Here is a 16,833-nt window from a genome sequence, read left to right as displayed (position 1 = left end):
ACCAATCTCCATAAAACAGACATTTTTTTAGTGCGTAATTCGTAAGGTTTCTTCGTTTTATTTTTTTTACTTTCTTTGTTTTTCCTTCTTCATAAATTTAGTTAGATTGTTAACGAAGATACTTTTTCATCTCCAAATTGTCATTTTTGCAAGGATCTGCCCGTACATGTGTCTGGCAGTCCGCACGTCAATGAAAAAACCACAATTCAATATTCAGTACTTGGAAAGCCGCATGAATTCCTTTGGCGGGCCGCATGAGGCCCGCGGGCCGTAGTTTGCCTACCCCTGTTTTAGACTCACACATATGCAGTCCAATTGATATGATTTACAGACGCTTGGATTTTTTTTTTTTTTTTTTTATAAAAGGTCTGTTTTAGACGCACACATATGCAGTCAGTACATGATAATGATGATGATCATCATCATGTTGACAAATTCACACATAATTTTCCAAATAACTCAACGTACGAATCGACGAAAAACAACAGTCCAATTGATATGATTTACAGACGCTTGGATTTTTTTTTTTTAATAAAAGGTCTGTTTTAGACGCACACATATGCAGTGGCAGTGCAGTACATGATAATGATGATCATCATCATCATGTTGACAAATTCACTCATAATTTTCCAAATAACTCAACGTACGAATCGACGAAAAACAACAGTCCAACTAATATGATTTACAGACGCTTGTATTTTTTTTTTTTTTAATAAAAGGTCTGTTTTAGACGCACACATATGCAGTACATGATAATGATGATGATCATCATCATCATGTTGACAAATTCACACATAATTTTCCAAATAACTCAACGTACGAATCGACGAAAAACAACAGTCCAACTAATATGATTTACAGACGCTTGTATTTTTTTTTTAACTCAACGTACGAATCGACGAAAAATCCAAGCGTCTGTAAATCCTAAATCATATATATATATATATATATATATATATATATATATATATATATATATATATATATATATATATATATATATATATATGTATATGAACAAGATATCCGGAAACATGCCACGCTGGGAAACAAATTATTCATTAAGGGGAAAGTGACAATCTGTAGTGGAATGGGGACAAAAATGGATGGTCACGTTTAATGCTTCCAAGGCTAAGCTTGTTTCCTTCAATAACTACAAAAAACCTTCTCTACCACCAATAGCAATGGCCAAGAACACATTGCCTGAAAGTACTGCTTTTAAATTCCTCGGCCTGACATTTACAGGGAACATGAACTGGAATATATACATTGAGAGCATTGCCAAGACTGCTGCGAAGAAGGTGGGCTCTCTCTACCGTACTAAAAAATTACTTACACCTGAAAGTATCCTGTACCTTTATAAGGCCACCATTCACCCATGTATGGAGTACTGTTGTCACATTTGGGCTGGTGCATCTGCTGCTTGTCTCTCACTCCTGGACAGGGTTCAAAAGAGAATCGCCAACCTGTCATCTAAGCTTCAGCCTCTGTCCCATCGGCGAAATGTTGCATCCCTCTGCCTATTCTACAAATACTTTAATGGTGAATGCTCTGACGAACTGCAAGCACTTGTATCTCCTCGACGTGACTACCCCCGACAAACCCGACAAGCAATTAAGTCCCACCCCTTTACAGTAGAGATCCCTAGGTGTAAGAAAGCCTTTTACTCCAATAGTTTCTTCCCCAGAACTGCAAGTCTTGGAACTCCCTTCCGAGATTCTGCTTTCCCAACTGTACTGATATGCAGAAGTTCAAGTGTAATGTGATCTTTCTACTCATCTCCCTTCATAATGCCCCCGCAAATTATGTCCCCGATAGTAGCCCCCTACTTCAAAGTGGAACTGTGCCTTGTTTGGAGTGCAAATTGAATAAAAAATAAAAATAGAAATAAAAACGATTTAAGAGTAAATTTATTTATTCATAAATTAGTAATTAAAAGAAAAAAGAACCTAAAATAAACCTCAAGATGTCTTTCAACAAATATATTGTTAAGAGAAATCATCAGCGATTACGATTAAGAAAACAAAAAAACTAAAAATGCTAAATATCGTTTAAAAAAATAAGTTTTTTTTCTTCTTCTCTAATGTGGGGTGGGGAAATGGAAAAATTAAATAAGAAAAAACAAAAATAATTGTCGCCAACATCAGAGTAAAAAAACAAAGTACACCTCAAACCCGAGCAGATATCGATAGAATGTAGGCAGATAATTCAATATACACATTCACAATATGTGTGTAAGAAAAACAACAATCCTATATATGTACCAAATACCACACAGGGTTGCACCGCATAGTAACAGCGAGACACTACAGATCTGATCCTATTAGAGAAACCTTTACTGATAGCACCAATAAAAGGGACATTACTGGACATTTAGGTGGCCCAAAGAAAATGTCATTGTTTGATTGCGCAAGTTTTTTCTGAATAAATTTGGCAATAATACACTTGGGAAAACCATTCTTAATGAGTATATCTGTTATCTTTTTCAGTTTGGTTTCTAATTTGCTGGCCGTGCAAATCATAAATGCACAGTGAACCAACGTTTTAATCAAGCTGATTTTCCTACTCATAGGGGCAAAGGAGTCCCAACTAATATACAGGCCCGTGAAAGTTGGTTTCCTGTATATTGTGATTGAGAAATTATTACCTATCCTTTCTACCAAAACATGCAAGAAGGAAAAAGAGTCATTATGTTCCTCCTCCATGATCTGGGTGAAGATTATTCAAATGCAGGAAAAAATTCACCCACTTCAAGGCAAGATTTGAAAATGACAAAATCGACGATAACGAAAGGGTCTAGTAGCCTGAGTGAATAACACAGATTCCTGGAAACCTAGGAAGATATTAAGGTAGCACCGAGAGGACTGCCCATTGCCACCCCATCCACCTGCTGGTACATTTCATTGTTGACTTAGTGGCCAGTTCCATAAGTTCCAGAAAAATCTTCTCTGGAAACGCAAGAGGGGTTAGTGGTGTGCTACAATACAACATATGGGCACATATTTGACTCGTTTTGTTGAGTAGAATGTTCATAAATAGGCTAGTGACATCAAAGGAAATTAGTTTGAGACGACATTCACGCATGGCAGTGGAAAAGCGGAATGAGTTGGCAATATAATTACTTGACAATTTATTCAGCACAGGTTCGAGGATCTCTACCAGCCACTTTGCAAGTTCATGTTGAGCTTATCCAATCATAGATAAGATGAGCCTTAAGGGGACACCATCCTTATGGATTTTGGGCAGTCCGTATATCCGTGGTCGCTGTGAACCTATGGGTCGGATCCTTTCATAATTGTCCTTGCTGATAAATTTACTTTTATTTACGCTTTTGAAGTTTTATTTCAGTACTCAAAGTATTGTCCTTTGAAGTGTCACCTAACTTCTTAAATTTTGTACTATCATTGAGAATATTTAGCATTTTCCGGGTGTAATCATTACTATTAAGAACGACCACACCAGCACCCTTGTCCGGTTTAGTGATATAAATATCCCTATTAGACTTTAAATGTTTGGCGGTGTGGTAAAATAATTATCACTTGAGAGTAGTCTACCCCTTTCTAGGAAATTGTCTCCCTTTGTTTGATATACCGAGTTGCCATCTTGTATATGCATCGTGTGTTCTTCTAGTTGAATAAAAACCTAAATCTCCTAAAGGTATTTGTTATTCTTGTAATTTGCCACAATTTATTTGACTAGAAGTTATTCAAAACTTATTCAAAACAAATTTATTCAAATGGATAAGGTATTGAAACTAGAACAATTCAGCCAGGATGCTAATTCACCAGTCGCGACTAAAGAGTGGAAGTTTTGGTACTTGACATTCAACAATTACTTGGACGTTATTCAAATGCTTGGATTAACACTGGATAAATTGAATGTCCTGTTAAGCAACATAGACAGGACTGTGTATGATTACATAGAACATTGTGACACATACGAAGAGGCTATGCGGACACTGGAGAATGTTTACATTAAGCCTACAAACGAAATATTTGCAAGTCATCTCCTGTCTAGTTGGCGCCAGAAACTGAATGAGTCTATTGACCAATTTCTACAAGCTCTGCACGAATTGTCTAAAGACTGTAACTACAAACCAGGCACAGCTGAAGTTTATAAGGAAGAGGCTATTCAGAATGCGTTCATCAATGGTCTGAAGTTCAATCCTATTAGACAGAGGCTATTGGAGAATAGGACACTAGACCTATAGAACGCTTATAGTCAAGCTCAGTCTCTCGACTTTGCTCAAAGGAATGCTATTGCCTTTGTCCAGCAATATTCTCCTGCACCTACTATGACTGCTGCTGCTAGAGAAGAGGGGACATCTATGGAAGCCACGTTGGTCGCTACAAAACCACGATGCTGGTTTTGTGGAAATCTATGCCACCCATGAAGTAAGTGTCTACCAAGGCAAGTAACTTGCCATAAATGTTCGAAAGTCGGACATTTTTCAAAATTGTGCCATTCAGGCAATTCCAGCACTCATTCAGCTGCAATTGTCGATGCTATTCAGTGAATATCAAATAGTAACGGCCCTACACTCTCAACCTTCTGATGTTACTGAGTCGGGGTTTAAAGTATCCACTAATTTGTTTCTGAAAGGACATAAACTGAAAGCCCTAATTGACAGAAGTACTGATAGAAGCTTTATAAGCCACAATATTGCCAAAACATTTAAGCTGAAGCAACACAGAAGCTCAGGATCAATTTGCATGGCTGCAGGAGCACAGACCACAAGAATTACAGGATATTGTGTTGTGGACGCCAGCCTTCTTGGACGTGAGTACAGGAATTTTAATTTGAATGTAATTAATGATTTCTGTACTGATGTGATCCTTGGTACTGATTTCCAAGAACAACATGAAACTGTTGTCATCAAATATGGTGGTAGTAAACCAACATTAACATTTTGTGCCCTCACAGCTATCAATGTTGAACCTCCAACCCTGTTTGCTAACTTATCCAAAAATTGCAAACCTATCACAACCAAACTGTGGAGATTCTCAAAGCCAGACCAGCAGTTCATTGACTCAGAGACACAATGGTTATTGAAGGAGAGGATTATTGAGCCAAGTCTAACTCCATGGAGGGCACAACCATTGGTTATAAAAGAGGATGATAACCATAAAAAAAGAATGGTTATTGACTATTCGCAAACAGTCAATAAATATACACTGCTAAATGCATACCCCATGCCCAACATTGAAAGCACTGTGAACCAACTTGCACAGTATAAATACTGCAGTAAAATAGATCTGAAAAGGGCATACCACCAAATCCCCTTACATCCCAATGACAGGCCTTATACTGCTTTCAAGTCTGAGGATCAACTGTACCAGTTTACTAGGATGCCTTTTGAAGTGACTAATGGGACTGCTTGTTTCCAAAGGGAGATGGATGAATTCATTGAAAACGTTGTTTACAGGAAACTTATGCATATGTTGACAATTTGATCATCTGTGGCACTACCTTGGAAAAACACGAGATCAATCTTCAGCATTTCCAGAAGGCTGCCAGATTGGATAACTGGACCTACAGTGAGGAGAAGTGCAAATTCTCTACCCAAACAATTGATCATTTGGGATACCAGATATCTGACGTAACCATCAAGCCTGACCCAGAACGTTTACACATGTCAATAAATATGCTCCTGGTTGTTAAATCTTAAATAAATTATATATTTTTTATAAAAATGAACTTGTTCACTATTTCTGTACAAGCATTCGATTTCAGCATGCCATTAATGCCTGTAACGACACAATGAAGAAGCGACCCATGCCAACCAGTTATAGCTGACAACATATCGACCCGTTGTTGTTGATGTTTCCAACATGTGCCTACTGTTAGATATCGTTGAATATCGTTTATCCCCCGGGGACAGGCTGGTTGCATTCCCAAGACGTTCCTCAACCAAGTAACCCTTCCAGGGAGGCGATAGTACTATACACATACTTGTATACACATACTTGTAGAATTACCAGCACCCCAAAATACAAAGTCATTGGAACATGTGATTGAAATGTTTGCATATTATGCAAAATGGATAAGTAGGTTTTCAGACAAAATTAAAAATCTGAAATCCACAAAAATCTTTCCATTATCAGGCGAGGCTTTAACATCATTCCAGACACTGAAAACTGACGATAAATTCCAGCCTAACTGCAATTAGCAACGATCTAATGTTTGTTGTGGAAACCGATGCATCCCACAACTCTATATCTGCTGTACTTAGTCAGGATATATGACCAGTTGCCTTTCACTCAAGATCTTTACAAGGCAGTGAATTAAACTATGCATCAGTAGAGAAAGAGACTCTTGCAATAGTTGATGCTGTCAAGAAATGGAGACACTTCTTAATTGGGAAGCACTTCATTCTAAAAACAGATCAAAAAATCTGTCTAGTTCATGTTTGATACACAAAATCATGGCAAAATAAAAAAAATGAAAAGATACTGCGCTGGAGAATCAATCTTGCATCTTTTAGTTTTGACATCCAGTACCGAGAGGGAAAAGAGAATGTGGCAGCAGACACTCTCACGCGAACAAGTTGTGCTACACTTACGGACAACAAACTGTTAGCATTATACAAATCCCTATGTCACCCAGGTGTAACCAGAATGACACACTTTATTCAAAGCAGAAACTTTCCATACTCAGTTGAAGAAATCCATGCAGCGACAGCTAATTGCCAAGCATGCAACATTATCAAACCGAATTTCCACAAAGCACTAACTTACATCTAGTCAAAGCAACTCAGCCATTTAATCGCCTAAGCATTGACTTTAAGGGACCACTACCTTCTTCATCTCAGAACAGATATTTACTAAGCATTGTAGATGAATTTTCCAAGTTTACCTTTGCTTATGCCTGCCCAAACATGGAAGCCAAAACTGTCAACAGCTGCCTATCCAATCTATTCTCTATTTTTGGTATGCCAGTGTACATACACAGCGACAGAGGATCTTCATTCCTTTCCCAAGAAACAAGAACTTTCCTACACAATCATGGAGTTGTCACAAGTAGAACAACTCCATATAATCTGGAAAGCAATGGCCAAGTGGAAAGGTACAATGACATTATCTGGCAGTCAATCCTTCTAGCTTTAAAAACTAAAGGTCTTCCAGAATCACGCTGGGAAGAAGTTCTGGCTGAAGCTTTGCATGCTAGTCATTCATTGCTGTCTACATCAACCAACGCTACACCACATGAACGACTATTCAAATTTAACAGATGCTCAACCACTAGGATCACATTACCTGCTTGGCTAAGTTACCTGGGAAAGTACTGATGAAATGGTATCTCAGGAACAACAAACACGAACCACTGGTCGATGAGGTCAAACTGATAGAAGCAAATCCACAATATGCATGCATTAGAAAATCAGATTGTGGTGAGGCAACTGTCTCACTTAAGCATCTAGCCCCCAAGGGCAGAGGCCATAATGAATCACCATAAGAGAATATTCCCAGAGATGTACCTACATCAACCCAGCCCGGAATCTACCCCCTAGAGGCAATGATCAGGAAATGCACATTACTGTGGATTTGCTAACACCAGCTCAGCCAGGAAGTCAGTCCTCTAAGGAGAATCATGAACTACCCTCTAAAAAAGGTGAACGACTCTGGGAAAAACACGCAACTAGCCTACAAATCCTGCATCATTCCATGTGAGTCATAAACCCCCCTAATTGATTATACTTGTAAAGACACTAATTCATTTGTTTCGTAATTTTAATGACATCACATTACACCTTAGCTTCTTTTCGATGTGGCGGTGATTGTGGTAAAATAATAATCACTTGAGAGTAGTCTGCCCCTTTCTAGGAAATTGTCTCCCTTTGTTTGATATATCGAGTTGCCATATTGTATATGTATCGTGTGTTCTTCTAGTCGAATAAAACCTAAATCTCCTAAAGGTATTCTTTATTCTTGTAATTCACCACAGGCGACCTGATTATATATTATATGGAAAATATATATATGTATGATAAAGTCACCATACCTTTTTTCTGTTATCTTGGTCTTTGGGGATCTATTCTTCCCAACACTGGTCGATGTTGTAAAGCAACATTTGATGAAAACATAATGTTGATTTTATTGCATGGATTACTTTATTTATCTGAGTGAACTGAGGGAAGCCATTGCGTTATTGACTCAAGTTTTTTTTTCTGCGTTTCTTTTTTCATCGATGCATTTTTGCACCCAACTCAACACGTCTGTTTCGTACAAATTTGGCAGCCAGACTGCTTTACATGCGAGCAAAAAGATATCTCCCTCTCTTTTTCTTTCATGCTCTCTCTTTTTCTTTCTTTCCACGTTTTCTTTCACACGGACTGAATGATATTTCACAGCTACCACTGATCCTATTTACAGTGTTTGACATGCATCAACAACTTACTCTTTGAACTCTTTTTGCACTAACTAACCTGCACAGCAAAATCACAATTTTCAACATGTCAGCATAACCCGGGATAGATTATATATCATTCCTTGCAGCCTTTCTCCAAAAGAGAGGTTGCTAATCTTTTATTACTCTATCATTATTTTCATGAGTTGACTGATGCCCATATTGGGATCAAATCTTGATAGATAAATGATAGTCCAAAATTTACAGAATATATCTTCTTTGATGTAAAAATTGATGACTTATTCCGCTGAAAATTGTAACTCTTTTTTTCTATTTGGCTATAATTTCTCTTTTTCATTGAGGTTGAATGTTTCACATTTCTTGTCAGAATCCGAAATTCAAAATGACAATTAGTCTGAGCCAGACATAGTTTGCACACATTAAAAGGATACTGCAACTATTGGAAAAATGTGGAAAATCTGCTGCCAAATCAAGTTTTAAAAATGCTGTACAAAAAATAACATAGTTCCAAACACTGCTTCCAAAACTAAAACTGCAAGGAAATTTTCTACAAAAATTCTTTGCCAAAGAAATCACTTACACTACCCACTTCACCAGTGCATCAAAGAACTAAATAAAACACTATTGGAATTAGCTGCCACCATGGAAATATCAGCGGTTATCAACTAATGCTATCAGAACAGCATCCATACAACAAAGGAAAGACTAAAATGTAAGTTCACTTAACTCCTTCACAAATACAACCCTATCTCTACCAAAAACAACCTCATAACAACAGTAGCACATAACCTATAACTCATCACTTCATCACTGATTTAACAAATACACTTACATCAAACGAAATAGACCTCCTTAGCCTAGGCCCCAAGTTCTTTACAAAAAAAATAAATAAATAAACAACATCAAACTTGTTATTAAGGCACAATTCTACAGAACAGTATACCACATTAAATGGCTACATGCCTTCAATCAGAACTCACAAAATATGCACATCAACACCAACCCGACTAACACAGAGAGCACCATCGAACTTCCTACATAACAATTAGACCACCCTCTACATCCCCTATAGACAACTGCGATCTAAACAACAAACTCACAAGACTTAAACAAGAAGAACATATCAGACCCAATCTCACAAGAACACAACAACTCACTTTCAGAAAGCTACAAGAGAAAAACCTAGTGTTCCTATCCTCTGAGAAAGGGAAGGAATTCTGTGTTATCTCCCAGAATAGATATGACGCCTGGCACTAGAACAGCTCAACAACCAAACACTATATACACCCACCACAAACATCTCTCCAATGGAAATAGAAAACCAGATAAACACAGCCTGGAGCCTAATATGTGAAAAAAAGAAACCTCCCCAATAAGTACAAATGAAACCTCACTACCAGGAACAGCAGACTCCTTACATTCTACCACCTCATAAAAACACACAAGGACAGCCACACAAATAAGACCAATCATCTCAAGCATAGAGGAACCCTTTTATAAAATCTCCTGGTTCCTCTCACCACTCCTCAAAATCCCTACTCTCCACTTACCCAGAGCACATGAGGTCATCAAAAAACTACAGAATCTCCAATCCCAACTACTACAACAAACAAATACACATTTAACCTTGATGTTGTCTTCCTATACACATCCGTACCAGCACAACCAGCTGTGGACCTCATCACGGACTGCATCTCCGACAATGATCTCTACTGTTTTGGCCTCATTACAACCAACATACATCAGCTTCTATGCATAATTACTAACAATACACATTTCAAGTTTAAACAGCAAAGATACAAACAAATATCAGGCTTACCCATGGGATCAAGCCTCTCCAGGATACTGGCCATTACATATATGAACAGGTCATTCCAGCATATTCTTCACATGATACATGGACGATATCCTCATCCTCACATCGTCTCGAGAAGAAGCCAATAATATCCTCATCACCTTCAAAAATGCTGACCCGTGTATAAAGTTTACCATTGTATAAAGTTTACCATTGATTATGCCATCTGGATCCCTTTCACTTCTAGATTTCACACTTAACATTACTGAAACACATACACACAAAATTCTATAGGAAGAACACTTGCATAAATTACAAATCTGCCCTCCCTATCAAAGATAAAATAGGATATGCTATGAATGAGGCTGGCCGCATCCTTAGCAAATGTATTAGTTACATAGACAAGGTTACTTTCGTTGGGTGTTTTCAGCAAACATTCAGACAAAATGGATACCCTGCAAACACCAAAACATCTAGAAAACTACAATACACACTCTCCAACATCTGCTTCTTAAAACTACTGCATTTAAGTGACAAAATAACACCAGCCATCCACAAAGCAATTCACAGGGAAAAATTAGACATTCAACTAACACACTGAGACAACATTTATCAAAAACTAGAGAACTAACCGATAACGATGCCTGCACTCTACTAAATTGCCCCATCAATAATATAGAAGTATGTCAATGTATGTATTCAGTATATCAAATACAATGTACGGTACATGGGGAGTTCTACATTGACAGCACAGTTAGGCCATTACACATTCACATAATGGAACGCATTACAACCAAGGTGTTCTCATTTTATAAAGACATATCTAAATACCACAAACCCAACAAAGACATACAAACATAAATACTAGCTACAGAAAGAAACCAAGGTAATCTGAGGTTGAAGGAATCATTACTAATAAAAAACATAAACCTAAAATAAATAACAGAGCAGAACTAAACTGCAGCATCCTTATATAAACACAGGAACACTAACAACACTCTTAATATGCAATCAGTACTTGTAATAACAAAGAAATAATTATATACCAGCCTTGATCACTAATATATAATAAATAACTAACATTAATACCTACCATCTTGTACGACACATTATGTTGGCAAATAAACGTAATATAATTGAAAATTCCTTCTAATATTATCACAATATTGTTTCCTATGAACTGCATTAATATAGCCTTCAAACACAACTCCTTTCACACTACGTAAAATACTTCAAGCAAACTACAACATCCTTTTTAACAATCATATTATTTGTGTAAATCTAACAAAATTATAACAAAGATGTTTCTTTCATTATTTGTTTGGGTTTAAAAAAAAACAGCTTTTAAAAAAGCATTAAGTAACAGTAGGAGTGTGTCCCCACTTCTTTGCTTACAATTAGAACGAAACATTCTCAAATACATCGCCAACTGAAACCTGACATTCCCAGAAATACGGCACGACCATCTAGGTTAAAAATAGTGATGGTCATTTTAAAGCAACAAAAAGAAAACACACAAAAAAATACAAAGGACTATTACTTCGAACCTACATTAAAATAAATACAGTTAATAAACACAGAAGACACGTTTAACTGTAATCAATACAATGTAAAATTAATTATAGCCATCCATTGTTTAGTGACACCATCACTGACCATAAAGCCTGTAACACGAATGATCTCCATAAAGCTAGCAGCTTTCATAGCAAATCCTCAGTTTAGCATGGGAGCTAAGAGCACTCCCATCCTGATTTGAGGACTGGAGGGGGGGGGCAGATCACACTCCACTTACAACTGCTGTCTGCCTCCTGGAATTCCCCCTCATACTGCCACTCCAGTTTCTGAACCTGTTTCAACTTGGGGTCACTTCCAGTGACTCCAGCTTACTCCTGCAGCTTCCAATGATTCCAGTTTACTCCTACAGGCCCCAGCTTACTCCAACAGCTTCCAGTAACTCCAGCTCACTCCTGCAGCTTATAGCAACTCCAGCTTACTCTTGCAGTGTCTCCAACGGCCCCAGCTCATTCCTACAGTGATCCCAGCAGCTTCCAGCTAACTCCTGCACCTCCCATCTCATTCTCGCAGCTATGGCGCTTCCAGTCACAAACTCCTGTGGCCCACTGATGCTCAGCTACCCGTACCAGTGCCCGCTGATGTACAGCCATCTACTCCAGTGCACACTGATGTCCAGCTACCAGTTCCTACCTCAGGAACCCAAGAATCTCAACCTCATGAGATGTTCTTGTTTCAGCTGATCCTGAATCCATTGCCGTACATTTTACCTTTTTCTTGGCAAACAATAAAACACAATATTCCATCGTTTTAAACCGAACGTCTGTGTTTGCCATTACCTCTTTGCTTTGTGTCTACTTTATTAGTTCTAGGGTCGATTGGCACCTTTATGCTTTTCAACCTTCCACGACAGATGTCACCTATTTTGTGCTCCTTTCTTCACATTTGGTTGGCAAGCTGTAGAAGACAGGATTGCAAGGAACACAAGCAGGGACGAATTCTCGTGGCTCGAGATTTTGAATATACTTCCTTTCTGGCTTGTCCAATCAGAAACCAGCTTTCAATCACGTGACCGAGTTTATAAAAGTTGAACCGGCAGCTCTCTCTCTATCTTTCTTCCTAGCACTCAAACTGAAGACATCCCCATCAATTCTCATGGGATGCCACACAACCCCAGGCCTTTTGGTCTTTTGGTCCAGCAGTCAACAAAGACATGCATATGAATAATCCATCATAACTTAACCACACACTCATAAACCCTTTCTCTATACAAACCTACTAACTTCAAAGAGATTTCTTGTCTTTCTTATTCTATATTTTGGTGACCTCGATGTGATGGCAAACATAAAAGATACATTGGATCTTTTTCAACACATTGGTAACCCCAGAATACACAGCATTCTGCGTTCTTTTTGGTCATTTTGGTATCTTCGTTTTTCTTAGCTACTTAAAAAAAAAAGAAAAGATTCACTCCTAAACACTGTAAACTTAAAATACTGAAACATTTTCAAACCGACACTTACACACACAGAAAGAGCTAAAAACATTTTAACTGAACACATTTTGCAAGGAAATTATACATTTCAATGATACATTTCCTTGAAACAAAATAAGGAAAAACACTTTTTGCAAAAAAGAAAAAACATTTCCAATTGAACACTTGTCACAAAAAAATGAAAAATATTTTTAGCTGAAACACATTTCAGCCGAAATGTCGAAAAACGTTCCGACAATGACGGCCAGTATGCAAGTCTCCTAGACCTTTTTCTCACAACTTGCCCTGAACTATGTTCAGTTTCCGTTCTGTCTCCTCTTGGATCTTCCGACCACTCAGTTGTATCAATTAAGATAAAAATGAAATGTAATAAGTCCTCAGACGTACCTCTCCATCGTACAGTATATCGATACACTATGGCTGACTGGGATAGTTTCAGTACATTTATATCGGATCTTCCTCTGCGTTCCATGTTTAAAAAGGATGTGTCCTCTATAGTATCAGACCTAACAGAATAGTTAATTGTAGGTATAGACAATTTCATACCCTCGAAAAAGTTCCAGCAAAAACCTAACAGCCAGCCATGGTTTTCTCCAGAATGTGCTGCTGCTATTGCGCACAGAAATCACTTTTTCCACTGCTTCCAACGTAATAGATGTATGGAAACTAAAGCCGCTTTCAGGACTGCCAGCAACCATTGTAAGAAAGTAATAAGGAACGCAAGAGAGTTGTATGCTCAGTCCGTCAAGTCCAAAGTAGCTGAGCAGCGGCTTGGTTCCCACCAGTTTTGGCAAATTGCAAACAGAATCTTGAACAGAAGCGTGTGCTCCATCCCAACTATCATCAATGGACCTGAGTTAATCTCGTCAGCATCAGACAAAGCCAAACACTTTGCCAAGAACTTTGCAGCCAATTCTACCGTTTGCGACCAAGGCCGCCAACCCCCAATATTTCCTCCTGTATCAGAAAACACATAATGTGATATACAAATATCTGTATGTGATGTTGCCAAGCTAATCAAAAACCTTGATTCCAGTAAAGCAACTGGCCCTGACGGTATTCCAATTATAGTACTCAAAAAACTTCAACCAGAACTAGCACCCATACTTACAAAACTGTTTAAACATTGTCTTAAGGAAAATTGCTTCCCATCACCCTGGAAAATCTCATCAGTATGCCCTGTATTTAAGAATTCAGGTGATCGTTCATTCCCTTCTCAGTACAGGCCAATAAGTCTCCTGTGCGTCATGAGTAAGTTGCTGGAATCTGTGTTAAATAGAGAAGTAATCCACCATCTCAGCAAAAATAACCTTCTTAGTGACACACAATATGGTTTCCGTTCTGCTAGATCTACAGCAGATGTGCTTAGTTATATCTCATAGGATTAGCGAATCTCTCGACAGAGGCAACGTTTCTAGGGCAATTGCTCTTGACATATCAAAGGCCTTTGATAGGGTATGGCATAAAGGTTTACTTCACAAGATCTCCAGCTATGGTATTGCTGGAAATGTCTTCTCAATTATTAAATCATTTCTCTCTGATAGGTTCATAAGAGTAGTAGTTGAGGGGAAAAAATCAGAAGCTCACAGTATAAATGCTGGAGTCCCTCAGAGGTCGATCCTGGGCCCAACTCTTTTCCTGATCTACATTAATGATCTTCCAAATCACATCCTTACATCATCCATAGACATTTTTGCTGATGACACTACCATCTATGGTAGCACATCTAAGACAGTAAACGATCAAGTTCTCTCCGATTCCCTCTCCTCTGATCTTGATCACGTTGTACAATGAGGAAAGGAGTCGATGGTTACTTTTAATGCATCTAAAACCAAGCTTCTATCTTTACATCATCAACGTTCTGATCCCCATCTGGCATCAATTAAAATGAATGACTCTCGTCTTGGTGAGGCCTCAAGTTTTGACAGGCTTCTGGGCTTGACCTTTACTCCTGATCTTAAATGTAATACGTACATCAAATCTGTTGCCCAGGCCGCTGGAAAAATGGTTGGATCCTTCTATCGATCCAGTAGATATCTCACTGCTGATGCAATTCTCTATCTATATAAGAGCCAGATACGTCTAGCAGGAGCTGCTAGAAAAGACTTGTCCTGCCTTGATAGGGTTCAAAATAGACTTCGTGGCCTGGTGAGAGATGTCCTTTTCTCTTCGCTGCAACCTCTGTCTCACAGAAGAGATGTTGCGAGTTTGTCTCTGCTTTATTGTTATTTTCATGGAAATTGTTCAACTGAGCTTCAATCTATGGTCCCCCCTCGCCAAACTTTCACAAGAAACACTAGACTAGCTGAAAACATTATCAATAATTTTCCCCACTCTTTATCTGTACCTAAACCTAAACCTAGATTCCATGATCAAAGCTTCTTTCTTAGAACTGCACGCCTGTGGAATTGTCTTCCGTTTTCCTGCTTTCCAGCTTTCTATAATATGGTTGTCTTCAAGTCCAACGTGAACAAGTTTCTGATGAGCCGTTCCACTTAAGTTAACAAATTTACCGAACTTCCATTACTATCGATTACTATATTGTCCTTTTGACTACTCTACACTCTTTAACCCTTATCCTTGAGTGGCCTATCGGCCTTGATAAATGGTGACGTCTATGTAAAAAAAAACAAAAAAAAACAGTACGTTTTGCAGAAAAAAAAAACAAATTTTTATTCCACCGGATATTTTGATTTTTATTTTTTTTAACTAAAGCTGCCGATTTCTATATTTCACTAAAAACCATTTTATTTCTTCTACAAAAAAAAAAAAAAATAACTCTTCATTCAAGTCAACTTTGTCCACAAGATAAATTCATAACTGTCTATTAGCTATTAAGTGAAACCTTCACTAAAACTCGGTAACTCAAAATATTTATGTTTTTCACACAAAAAAATTTGATAACCTCCACAGGAGGTAATTTCTGAAGTAAACTTGTCAACAAAACAATTCATCACTGATGTTTAACAACGAACAACAGCAACTTAACAACTTTAAATTCCACTGCAGTAGTTAAAATTTAAAGAAATTGCATACAATTCTATGAAACAAATTTGAACACAACAAAACTCGTGTTGACAAAAGCGGATTTTTCAAAATCCTTATTATTTCCTATTTTCTAAGATATAACTTACTGTCACAGAGGGACACACATAAAAGAACCTTGCTTTTATTTTCATAAATTTTTTTTTGTTTTATTCTGAAAACCAATCCAAGCAATAGAGTATTTATAGCAGACAGGATTGCAAGAAACACAAGCAGGAACGAATACTCGCAGCTCGTGATTTTGAATATACTTACTTTCTGGCTTGTCCAATCAGAAGCCAGCTCTCACTCACATGACCGAGTTTATAAAAATTGAACCAGCAGCTCTCTCTCTCTCTCTATCTTTCTTCCTGGCACTCAAACTAAAGGAAGACATCTCCACGTGGCATGGAATAATCCCCAACAACTTTCTTAGGACACTACCCAACCTCGGGACAAAAGGCCCGGGGGTCAACTAAGGCATGAATATAAATAATCTATCATGGCTACAAACCATGACTTCAACACACACACATGAACTTTTTTCTCTTTTAACAGGCCTGTCTAATTTTTCATCAATGTCTTTACACAGAAACTTTTCCTAACACTAAACTCTTTTCATACAAGTAATACTAACAAA

The 16,833-nt window shown here is 37.9% G+C and overlaps 2 protein-coding genes across 2 annotated transcripts in view; both read left to right on the top strand.

The window, feature by feature from the left end:
• The window catches only part of LOC145259170 (UMP-CMP kinase-like), a 226,984-nt gene that overhangs the window by 62,877 nt on the left and 147,274 nt on the right, over positions 1 to 16,833 (top strand). The window lies entirely within an intron of this gene.
• LOC145259228 (uncharacterized) lies at positions 3,737 to 4,210 on the top strand. The gene has a single exon (XM_080117068.1). The coding sequence runs from the start codon at positions 3,737 to 3,739 to the stop codon at positions 4,208 to 4,210; it is 474 nt and encodes a 157-aa protein (XP_079973194.1).

Source organism: Euprymna scolopes, chromosome 34 (genome assembly GCF_053919585.1).
Source record: "Euprymna scolopes isolate OS-2025 chromosome 34, ASM5391958v1, whole genome shotgun sequence".
NCBI lineage: Eukaryota > Metazoa > Mollusca > Cephalopoda > Sepiida > Sepiolidae > Euprymna > Euprymna scolopes.
This window is presented reverse-complemented; position numbering and strand designations above follow the sequence as displayed.

Coding starts and splice junctions, on each gene's coding strand:
- LOC145259228 (XM_080117068.1), top strand. CDS start 3,737: ATGGATAAGGTATTGAAACTAGAACAATTCAGCCAGGATGCTAATTCA.